This window comes from Morone saxatilis, unplaced genomic scaffold, assembly GCF_004916995.1.
Source record: "Morone saxatilis isolate NCDOM2014 unplaced genomic scaffold, NCSU_SB_2.0 Contig7, whole genome shotgun sequence".
Classification (NCBI taxonomy): domain Eukaryota; kingdom Metazoa; phylum Chordata; class Actinopteri; family Moronidae; genus Morone; species Morone saxatilis.
The window spans coordinates 17,719,023-17,732,243 of NW_023340246.1; the positions used below are offsets into that span (position 1 = coordinate 17,719,023).

At 39.7% G+C, this 13,221-nt stretch overlaps 1 protein-coding gene across 1 annotated transcript in view; it reads left to right on the forward strand.

The window, feature by feature from the left end:
• Nucleotides 1-10,627, forward strand: part of stxbp5a (syntaxin binding protein 5a (tomosyn)) — a 91,955-nt gene extending 81,328 nt beyond the window's left edge. The window contains exons 21-28 of the mRNA XM_035679237.1: nucleotides 44-97; nucleotides 2,153-2,202; nucleotides 3,322-3,604; nucleotides 3,802-4,171; nucleotides 5,516-5,681; nucleotides 5,918-6,029; nucleotides 6,139-6,359; nucleotides 7,626-10,627. Of these exons, the coding sequence (XP_035535130.1) occupies nucleotides 44-97; nucleotides 2,153-2,202; nucleotides 3,322-3,604; nucleotides 3,802-4,171; nucleotides 5,516-5,681; nucleotides 5,918-6,029; nucleotides 6,139-6,359; nucleotides 7,626-7,667 (1,298 nt within the window). The 3' untranslated portion in view covers nucleotides 7,668-10,627. The remainder of the gene's footprint in view (nucleotides 1-43; nucleotides 98-2,152; nucleotides 2,203-3,321; nucleotides 3,605-3,801; nucleotides 4,172-5,515; nucleotides 5,682-5,917; nucleotides 6,030-6,138; nucleotides 6,360-7,625) is intronic.
• The last annotated feature ends 2,594 nt before the right edge of the window (nucleotides 10,628-13,221 follow it).

Sequence of the window (13,221 nt, forward strand, 5' to 3'; positions counted from 1 at the left end):
TAACTGCACATTTACTCTACTTTCCCCCTTACACCCTCAAAAGTGTTGACGTCTAACAGCAATCTACAGCAATTCTACAATGGAGGTGGTAGAGGAGGTAAGATTGGCCAAAGATTTTCATGAGGGGCTGTGTAGGCAGGACAAAAAGTCCAGATTTGTCCCCCCTGTCTGTCCTCCGTGTCATGGTCACCACAGTGGGAAGAAATTCAGAGAATAGAAAGGTAGAATTCTGGGTTAGCTTCTGTTCCACTATCTTCTGGTTCCCACTATTAAATTATAATATATAAACTGTAGTTTTTCTTGGAGAAAATGACAAGGTGCTTATATTAAATGCCAGAAATTAGGTACAAAAGTATATGGTTAGAAAACTATACACAGAGAACTGAAAGCTTGCGGAGCAGAGGCTAACTTGGAAGCAGGGAAGGAATTCAGCTGTCTATATACACACAAAACAGCTTAATTAGCCTTAGACACACATTTGCATGCTACATGTATGTAGCACGAGTGTCATATTGTAAATGTGCCTGCGTGTCATATCTGTCCTGACTCCCTACAACAGATTCCTTATGTACATTATGAGTTGTATACAGTTATTGGCATTCTCTGTCCATAGTACAGTATGCTGACACCACAGAGCGGAGAGCAACTCATCTGTCCAACTGTGTCTTTGTGTGCCTTCAGTGTGTGTTGACGAAATAGATAATTACTCATTTCCTTGACCAGTCGAAAGTAACGCTGTTTGTGAGTCGAAGGTTAGGGGTCCTGGATCCTACCCTCTTTCAGATTCAGGTGACAGTGATCTAAAATGACTGCTACATCAGAGAGTGGAGTTTTGACCAAGACCAGTCCTTCTCAAACCAATGTCATGGATTCTTTTTAACTAGCCTGACCACCTCATTTAATCAGTCTGAACCCTGCTAAGACCTTAGGTTTCACAAGGCACATTTTCAAACAATTACATTTTGCCAGTCCTTCCATTGTTGCACCTGCGAGGGCAGAGACGTTACCGCTTTATTTATTATATCACTTTATTATGAGTGCGGTGACCTTGCGTAGCTCCAGATGGGTCTAATTAGCCGGAATAAGTGAAATCACCTGTGTTTACTGTAGATTATAGATTTGTGTACAAGTGTCAGACATTCACATCACCTGAGTGCCACTTTTTTAAAATGGAAACGGAAAATGTAATTCTAGGAAAACAGAATAATATCAAGAATCAAGTTAAACCTAATTTGAGCTTGAGGGATGTCACAGATGTCTTTAGAGGGGTTTTGTATACATTTCTTTATTTGTTAAAACAGGTTTTTGAACCAAAAATAAAAAAATGTATAGCTAGCCATAATTACATTATGTCATGAGTACCATTAGTGAACGTCACATTTCATTGTGCGCATGATAAATGTCCTCTTTTATCATATAGAGGTTCTCATTTCTTTCTCCTACAGACAGAGAAATAACATCTTTGTTCATTGTCATTTATATTTAAGTTCACTCTTTTAAAAGATAGAATGATTTTTGAACCAGAGCTAAAAGCCCAACGTATTTTTTTGCGCTATATGAAATGAGTGAATTCAGACAGGATGAATAAGTGGACGGAGGTGATTATGGTTATTTGCACACATACATTAATCAGGTGTGTTTTGCAGTAGTTGAGACAGTTTTGGTTTGGTTTTCAGTTAATGAAAGGAGAAAAGGAAAAACAGTAGACTACCTCAGAAACTTTTGGCCATCTTTTCCACTGTCTTCTTCCATCTCCTGTTCAGTATTTTCTGTTTCCTGTTACCTTCTTGTTCTTGGTGCATGCTCCTGTGGCATGAGGATCCTGAATGGCTGTGCAGTTTTGATGTGTCTCACTGTACCAGTCCTCTCTTTCAGGGCAATGTGCAATAAGAGGTCACCTCCTTTGTTTTGTCTTTCACAGCATGCCTCTGTGATATACAGGGTTGTCTCTGAGTCCTTACGCAGTGTCTTCTCCTGTGTAAAGCATTTTGGCTCCTTTAGTCAATTAAACAATCCCCTCTGGCACCTGTTCGTTTTTGTGTATCTTAACTTTGTGCACAATCCTAGCCCAATGCTAGTTATCTAGCTTTGCATGGCATCGTGTGTTAGCTTAGACGTGTGTTTGTAAAGAGGGATGTTCTCTTTTTTCCAGCAAAGATGTCACGGAAATTAAGCTTGCCTACTGAGCTAAAGCCAGACTTGGGTAAGCCTTGACTTCGTGTCTCCAAACAATTTGTATGGAAATGCAGTATATCTTTCTCACTTAAACTGGACTCCACCACATTCCATTAGTCCAGTTTTACTGTATCTGGTTATTAGCTTCAAAATTGGCAAGCTGTGCAAATGTTCTCCTAAGTTTGCATGAGACGAAAGTAGCACTGATCTGACCAGAATTAAAATTTATGGAGCTAAAAAAAACAAAGAGTTGCAATTAAATTCTGTGTGAAATGTTCTGCTGTGCTCTGACTCCCACTTTTTGACCTTGGTGGGGGTTTCTTCTAGAGGTCAGTGGTGCTAAAGCTAAACTATGCACACTCCATCTCACCGTAAAGCTTTCTTTAACTTTTGCAGCTTTCTCTTTCTCTTCTGTGCTCTTCATGTCTTTCCTTTCTCTGTCTGATTGGTCCGTTTAAAATTTCCCAAATCGAAAAATATTGTCACATTTAAAAAGTAAAGACACATTTTCTTCTTCAGGGTTGTACAACATTCTTCCAGCACCGGGAACATTGGATTTTGAAAGGGTCAAATTAAAATGTGGCATCACATTTACCTGCATGTTTGAGTTTCAGTGTTCTACACACATAACCAAAGTGCCTGATAGCCGGTTATTTTATACTAATAAAACTGCTGATTGGGGATGAAACATTTTTAAAATGTTGATCGGTCTGTGAAAATGTGCAAATGCATAATTGCACTGTATTTGTTTCGATTGTATAATATATAATATATAGTATGTATAATGTAAAGTCATCATCAATTAGGTTTCAGTTGATGCTGCTCCCAGAAAAACAAGAGATCCATCTCATGGAGATAAATTAGACTCACTCATTTACCCACTGTTTTATGTATCTACATTGCCTATATTTTACAGAGACCAGTCATAAAGAAATACAACTGTTACACATCTGGTGTGTCTTGAGTTTGCTCTAAAATTTTAACCCAAATGTATTTCAGTGTTTCATTTACTAAGACACTACGAAAAACAGAAAAAACGTTGCTCTTTATGTATCATTATGTATGTACAGTACAGACATCTGTGCTGTCTGTCTTGTGATTGTACTGCTTTTCGGGTGCTTTACCTCCCTCTGTTTTCTCCTCACTGTCCTCCTGTCTGTATGCCCGCCGCGGGGTGCCAACCCATTAGACCACCGGGACAATTCTTTCAGCCGCTCGCGTTCCTCCAGCGTCACCAGCATCGACAAGGAAGCACGAGAGGCCATCAGCTCCTTCCACTTTAGCGAGACCTTCGCCCGGAAGGGGGACAGCACTTTGACACCCTGCCTGTATGTGGGCACTACCCTGGGCACCGTGCTGGCTCTGGGTCTCACATTGCCACCTGCTGGGGAGCAACGGCAACTGCAGCCAGTTATTATTTCACCTACAGGTGGGTATGGGAAGGGAGGGAGGGAGGGATGGAAAGAGTGGCGTAGCTGATAATGCTATCATGTCTACAGTTATATCTATCATAAAATCAAAGTTAAAAGGTTTTAAAACAACAGCAGCACAATTAAAAAGATAAAGCCACTTAATTTAAATTCATATTCTTATTTTAGTAACAAGCCTTTTTCTTCCATTCATCAGGCATGCTGGTACGGCTGAAGGGCAGTATCATGAGGATGGCTTTCCTGGACTCAACAGGTTCCCTGCTGCCCCCTGCGTATGAGCCTTGGTATGAACCCAACGTTACAGCGGATGGCGAAGAAAGAGAGAAGGTCCGTAAGCGCAGGCCCGTCTCGGTGTCCCCTTCCACCTCCCAGGACCTCAGCGAGAGCCAGTACGCTGTGGTGTGTTCAGAGAAACAGGCCAAAGTCATGGCCCTCCCCTCCCAGACCTGCATCTATAAACACAGTATCACAGAGACCTCCTTCATCCTGCGGGCAGATGTGGTGCAGATGAGCCAAGGCATGTGTGTGGCATGTTTCTGTGCCAACGGCCACATCATGACCCTCAGGTGAGAAACATGTCAGCCGTAAATAGATGGTTATTATTAAAATGTATCAATCAAAGTCAGCTTGAATAAATCATGTTCATATTATTAGATTGAAGTAGATTCGATCCGCCCTTTTGTTGTGCTCTGTATGTTTTATTACTTACACAAAGAACAGTATTCAAGTGTAACTTAGTGTTTTTAAAACAAAGGATGCTGGAGGGTCACTATTTTTGCCAGTATTGTCATGACAACCACACCAAATATGGTTTTTGATTATGAAAAAACAAAGGTTAAAAATGTATTAGTTATACATGAAGTGTGGCATCAAGGTGTAAGCTAGCCAATGAGAGAGCTAGGCTAGATTAGTTCTGACCAATAGAAGAGCGGGAGCCGGGCACAGGTGCCCGCTTATGAGCTCATCAGTGCTCGAGGATTGAGAGTTCAGTATTATCCCATATTTTGGCAAAACATGTAGTATTTGGGGCATTTTGAGCACACAGATGGACTGTGAAGAAATGGATTTGGCTGTAGAAATAGTTTGAGAAGTTTATTTGGAAGTTTATTTTATTTCACTATGAAAATTGTCACTATTGGAATCCATTTTAATCAGGGTTTAATCTCAAAAGACACACTACATAATTCCCTACATTCTACAAGTGTAAAACAACTATTGTTTGTTGTTCCAGTTTGGTTTAACAGTATTATCAGGGCAGCAGATTGCCTTTTAAACGGCAGAAATAAATGCTGGCGCCATTGAGGCTGACAGGATCATCGAATCATGTCCTCAATTAAACTTCCGTTTTTGCTCAAGTTGTCATTGAAAGTCAGACACAAACTTTTGTCCTCATGCACACTCGCGACAAACTCACACACACACATTTTCAGACCTCTGTCTTTATGTTGACTTTTATCCTGACGCTAACCTAAACCTCCAACAGCACACCACTAAACTTTTTTTAAATTTAAACCAACGTGACATGGTTAGGAACTATTTTCATGCCGTGTGTGGAAGGGTGAGGAAGGGTGTATTAGTCTGTTGCTCATCCTCATTAATCTTCCCTACTTCCCTAGAGGACAAAGACAGAACAGGCATCCATATGGGTGTCTGACAAAGCAAGGATGCCCAGCTGTCTGTGTGTGTTTCTGTGCGAGTGTGTGTGCCTGTTCAAAATGGTCAGAGTGCATGGACATTGTCCCCAATGTTTCAGGAGATGTAAAAAGTCACCAATTTGCTTTGTAATACAATCTTTATTTCAACAGTGGTCGTGTGTTTAGGGTCTGACAAAGGCTACAATGTAAAGGGCATTTATTGTCAACGTTATAATATTCTTCAGCTCTAAAATCACTTCTGTGTCCCCTGTCTAGCGTGCCGGGACTGAGACCGCTCATGGATGTAAACTACCTGCCTTTGACAGACATGCGGATAGCCAGGACGTTCTGCTTCACTAACCTAGGTCAGGCCATGTACCTCTGCTCCCCCACTGAGATCCAGAGGATCACTTACAGCCAGGATATCTGCGAAAACCTGCAGGTCAGTTCTATATGCAGCACACTTTATATTAAAGACAATTGACATGATCATGTTAAATAACTGGAACAAATAAAGTTGGACACATGCATACAAAGTATTTTTTTGATGTGTTTTGAGTATTTTACCTGAGAAACTGTACTGTTATATACTAGACTTTTGTTTGCATGTAATATGTAGTGGATAATAAAACACTGTATGAATAGACACAGGCAGTAATGTGTGTGTTGATGTTTCAGGAGATGCTGGGTGAACTTTTCACACCGGTGGAGACACCAGAGGCACCTAACAGAGGGTTCTTCAAAGGTCTCTTTGGGGGCGGAGCACAGTCACTGGACAGAGAGGAGCTATGTATGCCGAGCATGCCACAGATATACAGTGGTTCAGTCCTTTGTTGATGCAACCTCTTACTTAGACACATCTCCTTGTTTTTTCCCTTCTTTTCCATCTCTTAACTCAGTTGGTGAGACAGCATCTGGAAAGGCATCCCGAAGTTTGGCCCAGCACATCCCAGGCCCGGGTGGCCTTGAGGGCATGAAGGGGGCAGCCTCCGGTGTGGTCGGAGACCTGGCACGCGCCCGGATAGCACTGGATGAAAGAGGCCAGAAACTGGGCGAGCTGGACGAGAGGACAGCTGCCATGATGGCCAGCGCAGATTCCTTTTCCAAACATGCCCATGAGGTAACAGAAAACATTTACTATAAGTATAAGTATTATTATTATAAGTCTAAAATCTGAAGTGAACCGTAAACCCCATGTGACCTCACAGCAAGGACACCATAGCTGCTCATGCTTGTACATACATACTTGTGCACAGTGCCTAACAGAATGAAGTGTTGGTTGAAATAAATAGTTTACTGAGGTATAATCTTCTGAAGGCAGGAGACATTGGTAATAATATGAATTACAGTTGTCTCAGTTTCAGTTCTGATTACTACCATCAGAGCGGGTTACAGGCAGCTGGACTCGCAAAATCACAAGATCATGCGAGAATCCATTGTGCCAGGCTTCAAGCTATGCACTTGAGTGTGACCACAGTGGTTATGAACCAGTCAGCATCCTATGAGGAGCTACCGGCTGCTACAGCAGGAGGCGTGGTTTAGGGTGTGTGAGACAACGTGTGTGACTGTTTGCTCAAAAACAACAATGGCAGCTGCTAAAGATGTTAGCTTAGATGCCGCTAGCAACAGTTATATCAAAACTGGAGAGTATTTCTTCATTGAAAGAAGGATTTTCTGTTTCCTGTTCCATGTTATATGGTTCGTTGATCTGACTGGTTGACGTTTGATAGACGGTGACAGACAAATGGTGCGTCCAATCATCTGCCAAATATTTGCTGAAAGTGCCTGCCTTTTTACAAACAGTTTTAATGATGACTTACCAGATGGTTCTGTGTAACAAACCATCTGGCGCAGTCAGGTTATGTTTTAATATCAGTGCAATCTTTTGCAAACAGAGTTGTAGACTTCTTAAGAAACAAAGAGGGAAAACTGCATCACAACAAATGTTAATTTTACTAAATAAATGATAAATAAAAAGCCATTAGATGATGATGTATCTTGTGAGAAACGTCAACCCTCCATAAACACACTGCACTCCTCAAATTATTTCAGAAAGATTACTCATTTACACTATTTGCCCACTAGAGGGCAGTATATGCCTGTAGAAAGTTCACAGCATTGTGGATAGGGAGTTACTTTGATGTCTGTTATAGGTAGTCTCACTTTAAGATTTTCTTTACAGAACAACACAATACAATAGACAAATTGTAAAATATCAGGTTTCCTGCAATATTTATAATTTGTAAAACCAAAATTAAAGCAAAAATTGTATCATTTTACGTCATAAAAGTAATGTCAGTGACAGCAGAAGGAGTAGTAATGGGAGTTTTTAGCCTTCCTCATATTTTGAACCATGTTCTCACTCCAACTTTTCCTCTGTTTTCAGATGATGCTGAAGTGCAAAGACAAAAAGTGGTACCAGTTCTGATCAGTGACGGGGGAGGAGCAGAGCTCCGTGGACATGACTGTCACCTTCCATTGGCTCATTTGGACTCACCGTGACCCCCCACCCATCCATGTGTCCATTCATCCGTCCCTCTAAGCCTTCTTCACTGGGACACTTGGGATTTTCTTCCCTAGCACAATGTTGAATACTGTTCTTACCTCAGTCTTAGGGTGGAACTGAGAGGTAGACAGGGGAGAAGGACAACCTCAGAGGGAGCAAATAAATGGTGTCTTTTTTTATGTTTTTGTCTCTTTGTTTATCTCTGTTCAGCCTTTCCTCCGAGGTAGCCGATTGGCCCACGCACCTGGAGTTTCTTCATTCTCATTTGCCAAAACGTCTTTTACTGTTGTCTCCACTCCCGAGCCCATCGGGGCCAGTATTCAAACCGATGAACACAGCTGAAAAAAGACAAATACCTAATGAAGAAACAGACAACAAAAAATTCTTAAAGTGTAAAAAGAAGGAAAAAGAATCTAAATACATCATTATATATACATAAATCTAATAAATGTGCAATGCTGTATCCACTTCCGAGTGACAAGTACTGAAGAAAGGGATAACTCATCGAGGAGACGAGAGCAGGGTGTGAAGGCCAAAGGAGGCAGCGTTGGAGAGCCACAGGAGGTGCTGCGACAGTGACGCCTCCTCTATGCAGAGAGTCACAGGGATATAAGCAACTTCTTCTGATGTACAATGGATATTTCACTCTAGACTCTCCTCAGTATCTTACAAACTTTCATATTGTTACCAACAGTGTGTGTGTGCGTGTGTGTGTGTTAATTTCTATTTTCTTGCCATTCCTCTATTTGTTATTCGTTGGGTTTTTTGCTCTGTCTGTATTATTGGAAAATCTCTTATTTTTCTATTGTTGTGAAAGTGGATGATATTTGATTTGTTGAAAAATACGTTTTGTGGCTTTTGTCTAACAACTCAAATTAATTTCTCCTTATGAAAAGGGCTGGAATCTAAAAAGGAGGGCAAAGGATATAAAAGGCATATATCATTTAGTACTCATTGACATGGCAACATCGGATTTCTTGACTCTGAAATCTCAAAGCAAGTGCATATGAACCACACGTTTATTGTTTACCCAAGGATTTCATTTATTGACCTATCTGATGTGTGTTAACTGCCTCCCTCACCCTCTAATGTCATACGCTTCCACAGTTTGACTTGACTGTGAGTGTGACAACAAAGGCTGACAAGATCAGTGTTAAATACACTAAGAGTCTAGCCAGATTTGTTTGGGGTTTTCAGGAGTTTCCAAATGCTAGAGTACACATCAGAATGGAGATTACATACACACGAGTACAAATCCTATTTGTGTGTATTCATATATGCAGGATAATAGAAATATGGAAGGCATACATTTGAAACTAATTTGTTTTTGCTGACAGTTGTCTGTATGAGAAAGTTGTCTGTGTGATTTCTTTGTTAATATTTATTTATTAAGGTGCAAGAGACAGTTGTGTTTGGTGTCAGAAACTTTCACCTGCATTATTATCTCATTTCTATTTCCATATTTGCGGTAAAGCTCAAATGTGGTGTATCTCTCTGTCTACCAGGCTTTTAACCTTTATTTGTATATAAGTAAATAGTTTGACAATCTAAGACCAACTGGAAAGTAAATGTCGAGGTTGCTCAAGCAACATAAGAGGAGAGAGGCCATATTTTTTCTGACGCCAAAGAGTTGCTTTAGCTTTTCCATTGCATTATCATTTGGCTCGTCGCTCCATGAGTCTCGACACCAGACGGTATACAGTAATATGTCTAACACAGTATAGCTTCACCCATGGAGTGCAGACCCAGGATCAGGTTCATTTAGGAATATTATCATCTTCATCACTGTTCAGGGTTCAAGAAATGGAACAAGTTGCAATGGAACTCAGCCATTTATAGTACTATTGTATCACAATATGTCATAAAATGTAACATTTGGACTAATGTTTAATGTTTAAAGTGGCCTAACTGTTGGTTGATTCTAAGGCTGTTTCTTTAAAACAAAAACCTGAACCATTCCACTACAGCTCAGACACAAACAATATTTATGGTATTCATCTGTGTGTATGTGTGTGAATGTGTGTGTTTGTATGTCTGTCTGTGTGTGTGTGTGTGTGTGTCAGGATGTATTCAAGTGATATCATTTAAAGTATTAGATTTTGGTTGTTTAATAATTGATGTTGGTGTCCTAGTCCCACCAGTCAGCAGTCTGTGTCCAGTTGAGTGTCTGTTACACTAACTAAAGCCACCGATGACAATAAAAAGATAACAATAGGATAATGAGCATTAGATGATGATCTCTAAATTCTGGTTTAATTTAACTTGCGCATGTCCAGTCTTTGCACACATGCTTTAACTCTCCTTCACTCTTCAGTCTTTGTCCTCTGAATTCTCCCTTCCTCCAGTGAGTCTCCCACTGACTCTTGGTCCCACAGCTACAGATATGGCCTTCTCTGTGTTTAGTAAGCATTATAGTGTGGATGTTGGTAGGTAGCTCTGTCTTTACCCCCCCTCCCAAAGTGAAGAAGAGGAAAAAAAACAACTTCAGGAACTAGTTTTAGCTAGAGGTCATCCCTGAAAACCTGTTCAATGTTTTTCCCTCTGTTATTTGTGTGTTTCTGTTCTTTTCTTTTTCTCCCAAAGTTATACTTTTTCCATTCATCTTTGAGTGATTTATTTCTTGTCCATACACTACAGTATGCAGTATTCTTACCCGATACAATCCACTCACTCAAATAACAAGAGGGAGTCCTGTCTATCTGCCATATTCCATCTTCTGTCCTGGATTCAACAGTTATCAGTGGGTTGCAGTATTTTTCTCATTGTAGCCAATTTTCTTGTACAGTTTTATGCAACTTTCACATGGATGTTTATGACTTTATCTGCTGCCACAAAAGTTTAGAAATTCTGTAGATAGAGATTACTGTGCAATGGAAAATAAAAGTGGAAAATGTATTTTTGTCTTAGCATCTTTTAAAAAAAAGTTATATATATAAAAATATATTTTACTTTGTTTCAGTTGAAGGAAAAGCATATATCCCTGCATTGTAACATTGGTACGTGTAGTGGTGTATTTAGTATAGGTAGGTGTGTTGAGTTCAGAGTATTGCGATGGTTGCAATTACTAGAGAGTACTCTAGATGGTAGCAAACACACACGGTTGTCTCTATATGCATTTAGACTGAACAGGGAAAGGATAAAGGAAGGGTGGTCAACAAAAAACAGTGCAATATGAGTTGTCATTAGGTGATCTAATCAGGTTGTATATATTACATTAGCTTAATAAAATCATTAATTTATAGGTAAAATATAAATTGGTCAAGCAAGAAGCAAATCTGATCAGTCACTGTAATAGCTTGCTTTGTTAGCAGATGCTCTGTTGTGTGCTTATACTGTATTGTATTGCCCCCTTTCTTAAAGAAACACAATCCTATATTGATCACACTAAGTGACTTCCGCATGTGCTCTCTGGTTTCTTTGAAGTCAAGACACAGGTGACAAAGTGGTCAGTGGAGCTCTTGAAGGTCACCTTTTTTTGGAAATAAGAGGGTTTTTTTTTTTTTCACTCGTGGCTAGTTTTCTAAGCTTTTGCTACTTAAATTACAGGCAGTGGCAAAGTACCTTTAAGTGACCCTGATTGTGATTTTTAGTAAATGTTGTGTCTGCTACTAGGAACATAGTAATTATCTTACCCTGAGAGGCTTTTAGTATTTTTCCACTTAACTGCCTTCGGTACCCCACTTTTTTATTGAAAATGCCCCTTCTGAATCAGAGATACAATTGTCCTAATATCACTCCTGCTGCCCGTTGGGGTCAGTACTATTTGCATTGACTTATGGTGTGGATCAATTACTTCGATTACCAGAGCTTGGCTGACAAGTTCCTGTAGGAAGAAAGATTTACACACTGTATGTTGTCACTTAATGCTTTCCGGGCTTCGTGTGTGATTCATACTAGCTGGAATTCAGTGTGCAACAATTAGTTAAGACATGAAGGCAGACAAAGCAACATATTAGAAGAATAAAATATAGTATAGCCTACATTTTTATTTTACATTACATTATACATTTTATTTTTAACTCTGCACAGTAACTATTATTCTTGAGTCGTAAGTTATAAACCAACACACAAACTCTACTGCAAATACAATTATTGATTGCTGGCTGGAGGGATAAAGCAGACCATGATTGAATTTCTTCTTTATAGCTGTTTTATGATCAATCAACAAAAAGCACATATACAAGTTTGGCCGTACAGTTCTTTAACCAAGTCTATAAAAATGTCATCTGGTCTGCTAACCGCATTTACAAATTGGGCAAATCAGAGTTGTGCCTTCCTGTAATACCAACAAATTAAAAAGCAGTAATGTATTCTAAACACACTTAAAGTGTATTTATATGTAAAATCCAGAATGCATAAAAAAAAACAATAGATCTAAGGAAAATCACATATACAAAAAGTATTCTAGTACTTATTTACAGGAAATGGTTATGACTCCCCTCCTCTTTCCATTGCACTCTCACTTCCTATATGTAATGAATAGGAGTTAGGGCCTTGTGGCACATCATCAGCTCTTCTTCCCGTAAACAAAACTATCAAACAAAGTGGTGTCATAATTTTATTATGAGGAGTGCGTGTGTTTTTCATCAAAGATAAGCTTCTGCGGCTGTGAGAGGTTGAAGGCTAAGTTAAGGGAGACTGAGAGATAGAGACCGGGGGAGATAGATTGGGAAGGTGATGAAAAAACATCATGCTGATTTGTTCAATTCGACTCGAGCCATGAAGAGGAGGTCACTGGGGAGAAATGTTTGTTGATGCATACTGTTTGAACTACTGACCTTGTTAGCACATGCGTGCACACACACACAACAACACACACACACACACACACACACAGATAATATAGGGTTAGACCGTGCAGACAGAGCTGAATACACTGCTCAGAAAATGACACGTCAGTGTGACTGTTGCCGTGGTGACTGGGAAGTGGGAACAAGAATGACCTGAGCCATGTCTGCCCAGCAGGAATCCGTATGACACCTGAGGGAAACAGGAGGAGGATGAGCTGGCCAAACTGTTTCAGCTTGATTTAAGCGATCCGTGTGGGATGTCATGCGGACATAAACACAAGATGCTTTGTGTGTTTTTCTCCCACTGTATAATATTTAAGAATAATAATATTTAAAACATAATAAACTAAGCGATTTTGTTTAAAAATATATCTATTAATTTTTACAGTTACCTGACATTTATTGTCCAAGACAGCTGAATAAGTCTTATAAAATGCTAGCTTCCTGTGCCAAAGACCAAAGTGACCCACTTATATTGTTAAGGAAGGTGTCACATTTTCCAGTTGATAGATATCTCATCTCAGCTGCTTCATTTCAAACCTGAACATCCTGCGTTATTTGTTACTGGATGCTCTTATTTCTATCAACTTTTAAGATGCTTCACATCAACACATCAGATGCTTCTGAATTTACCCCAGGCACTTATTTTTTTATCCAAGTACAATATAAGACTTTTAAAAGGGGCT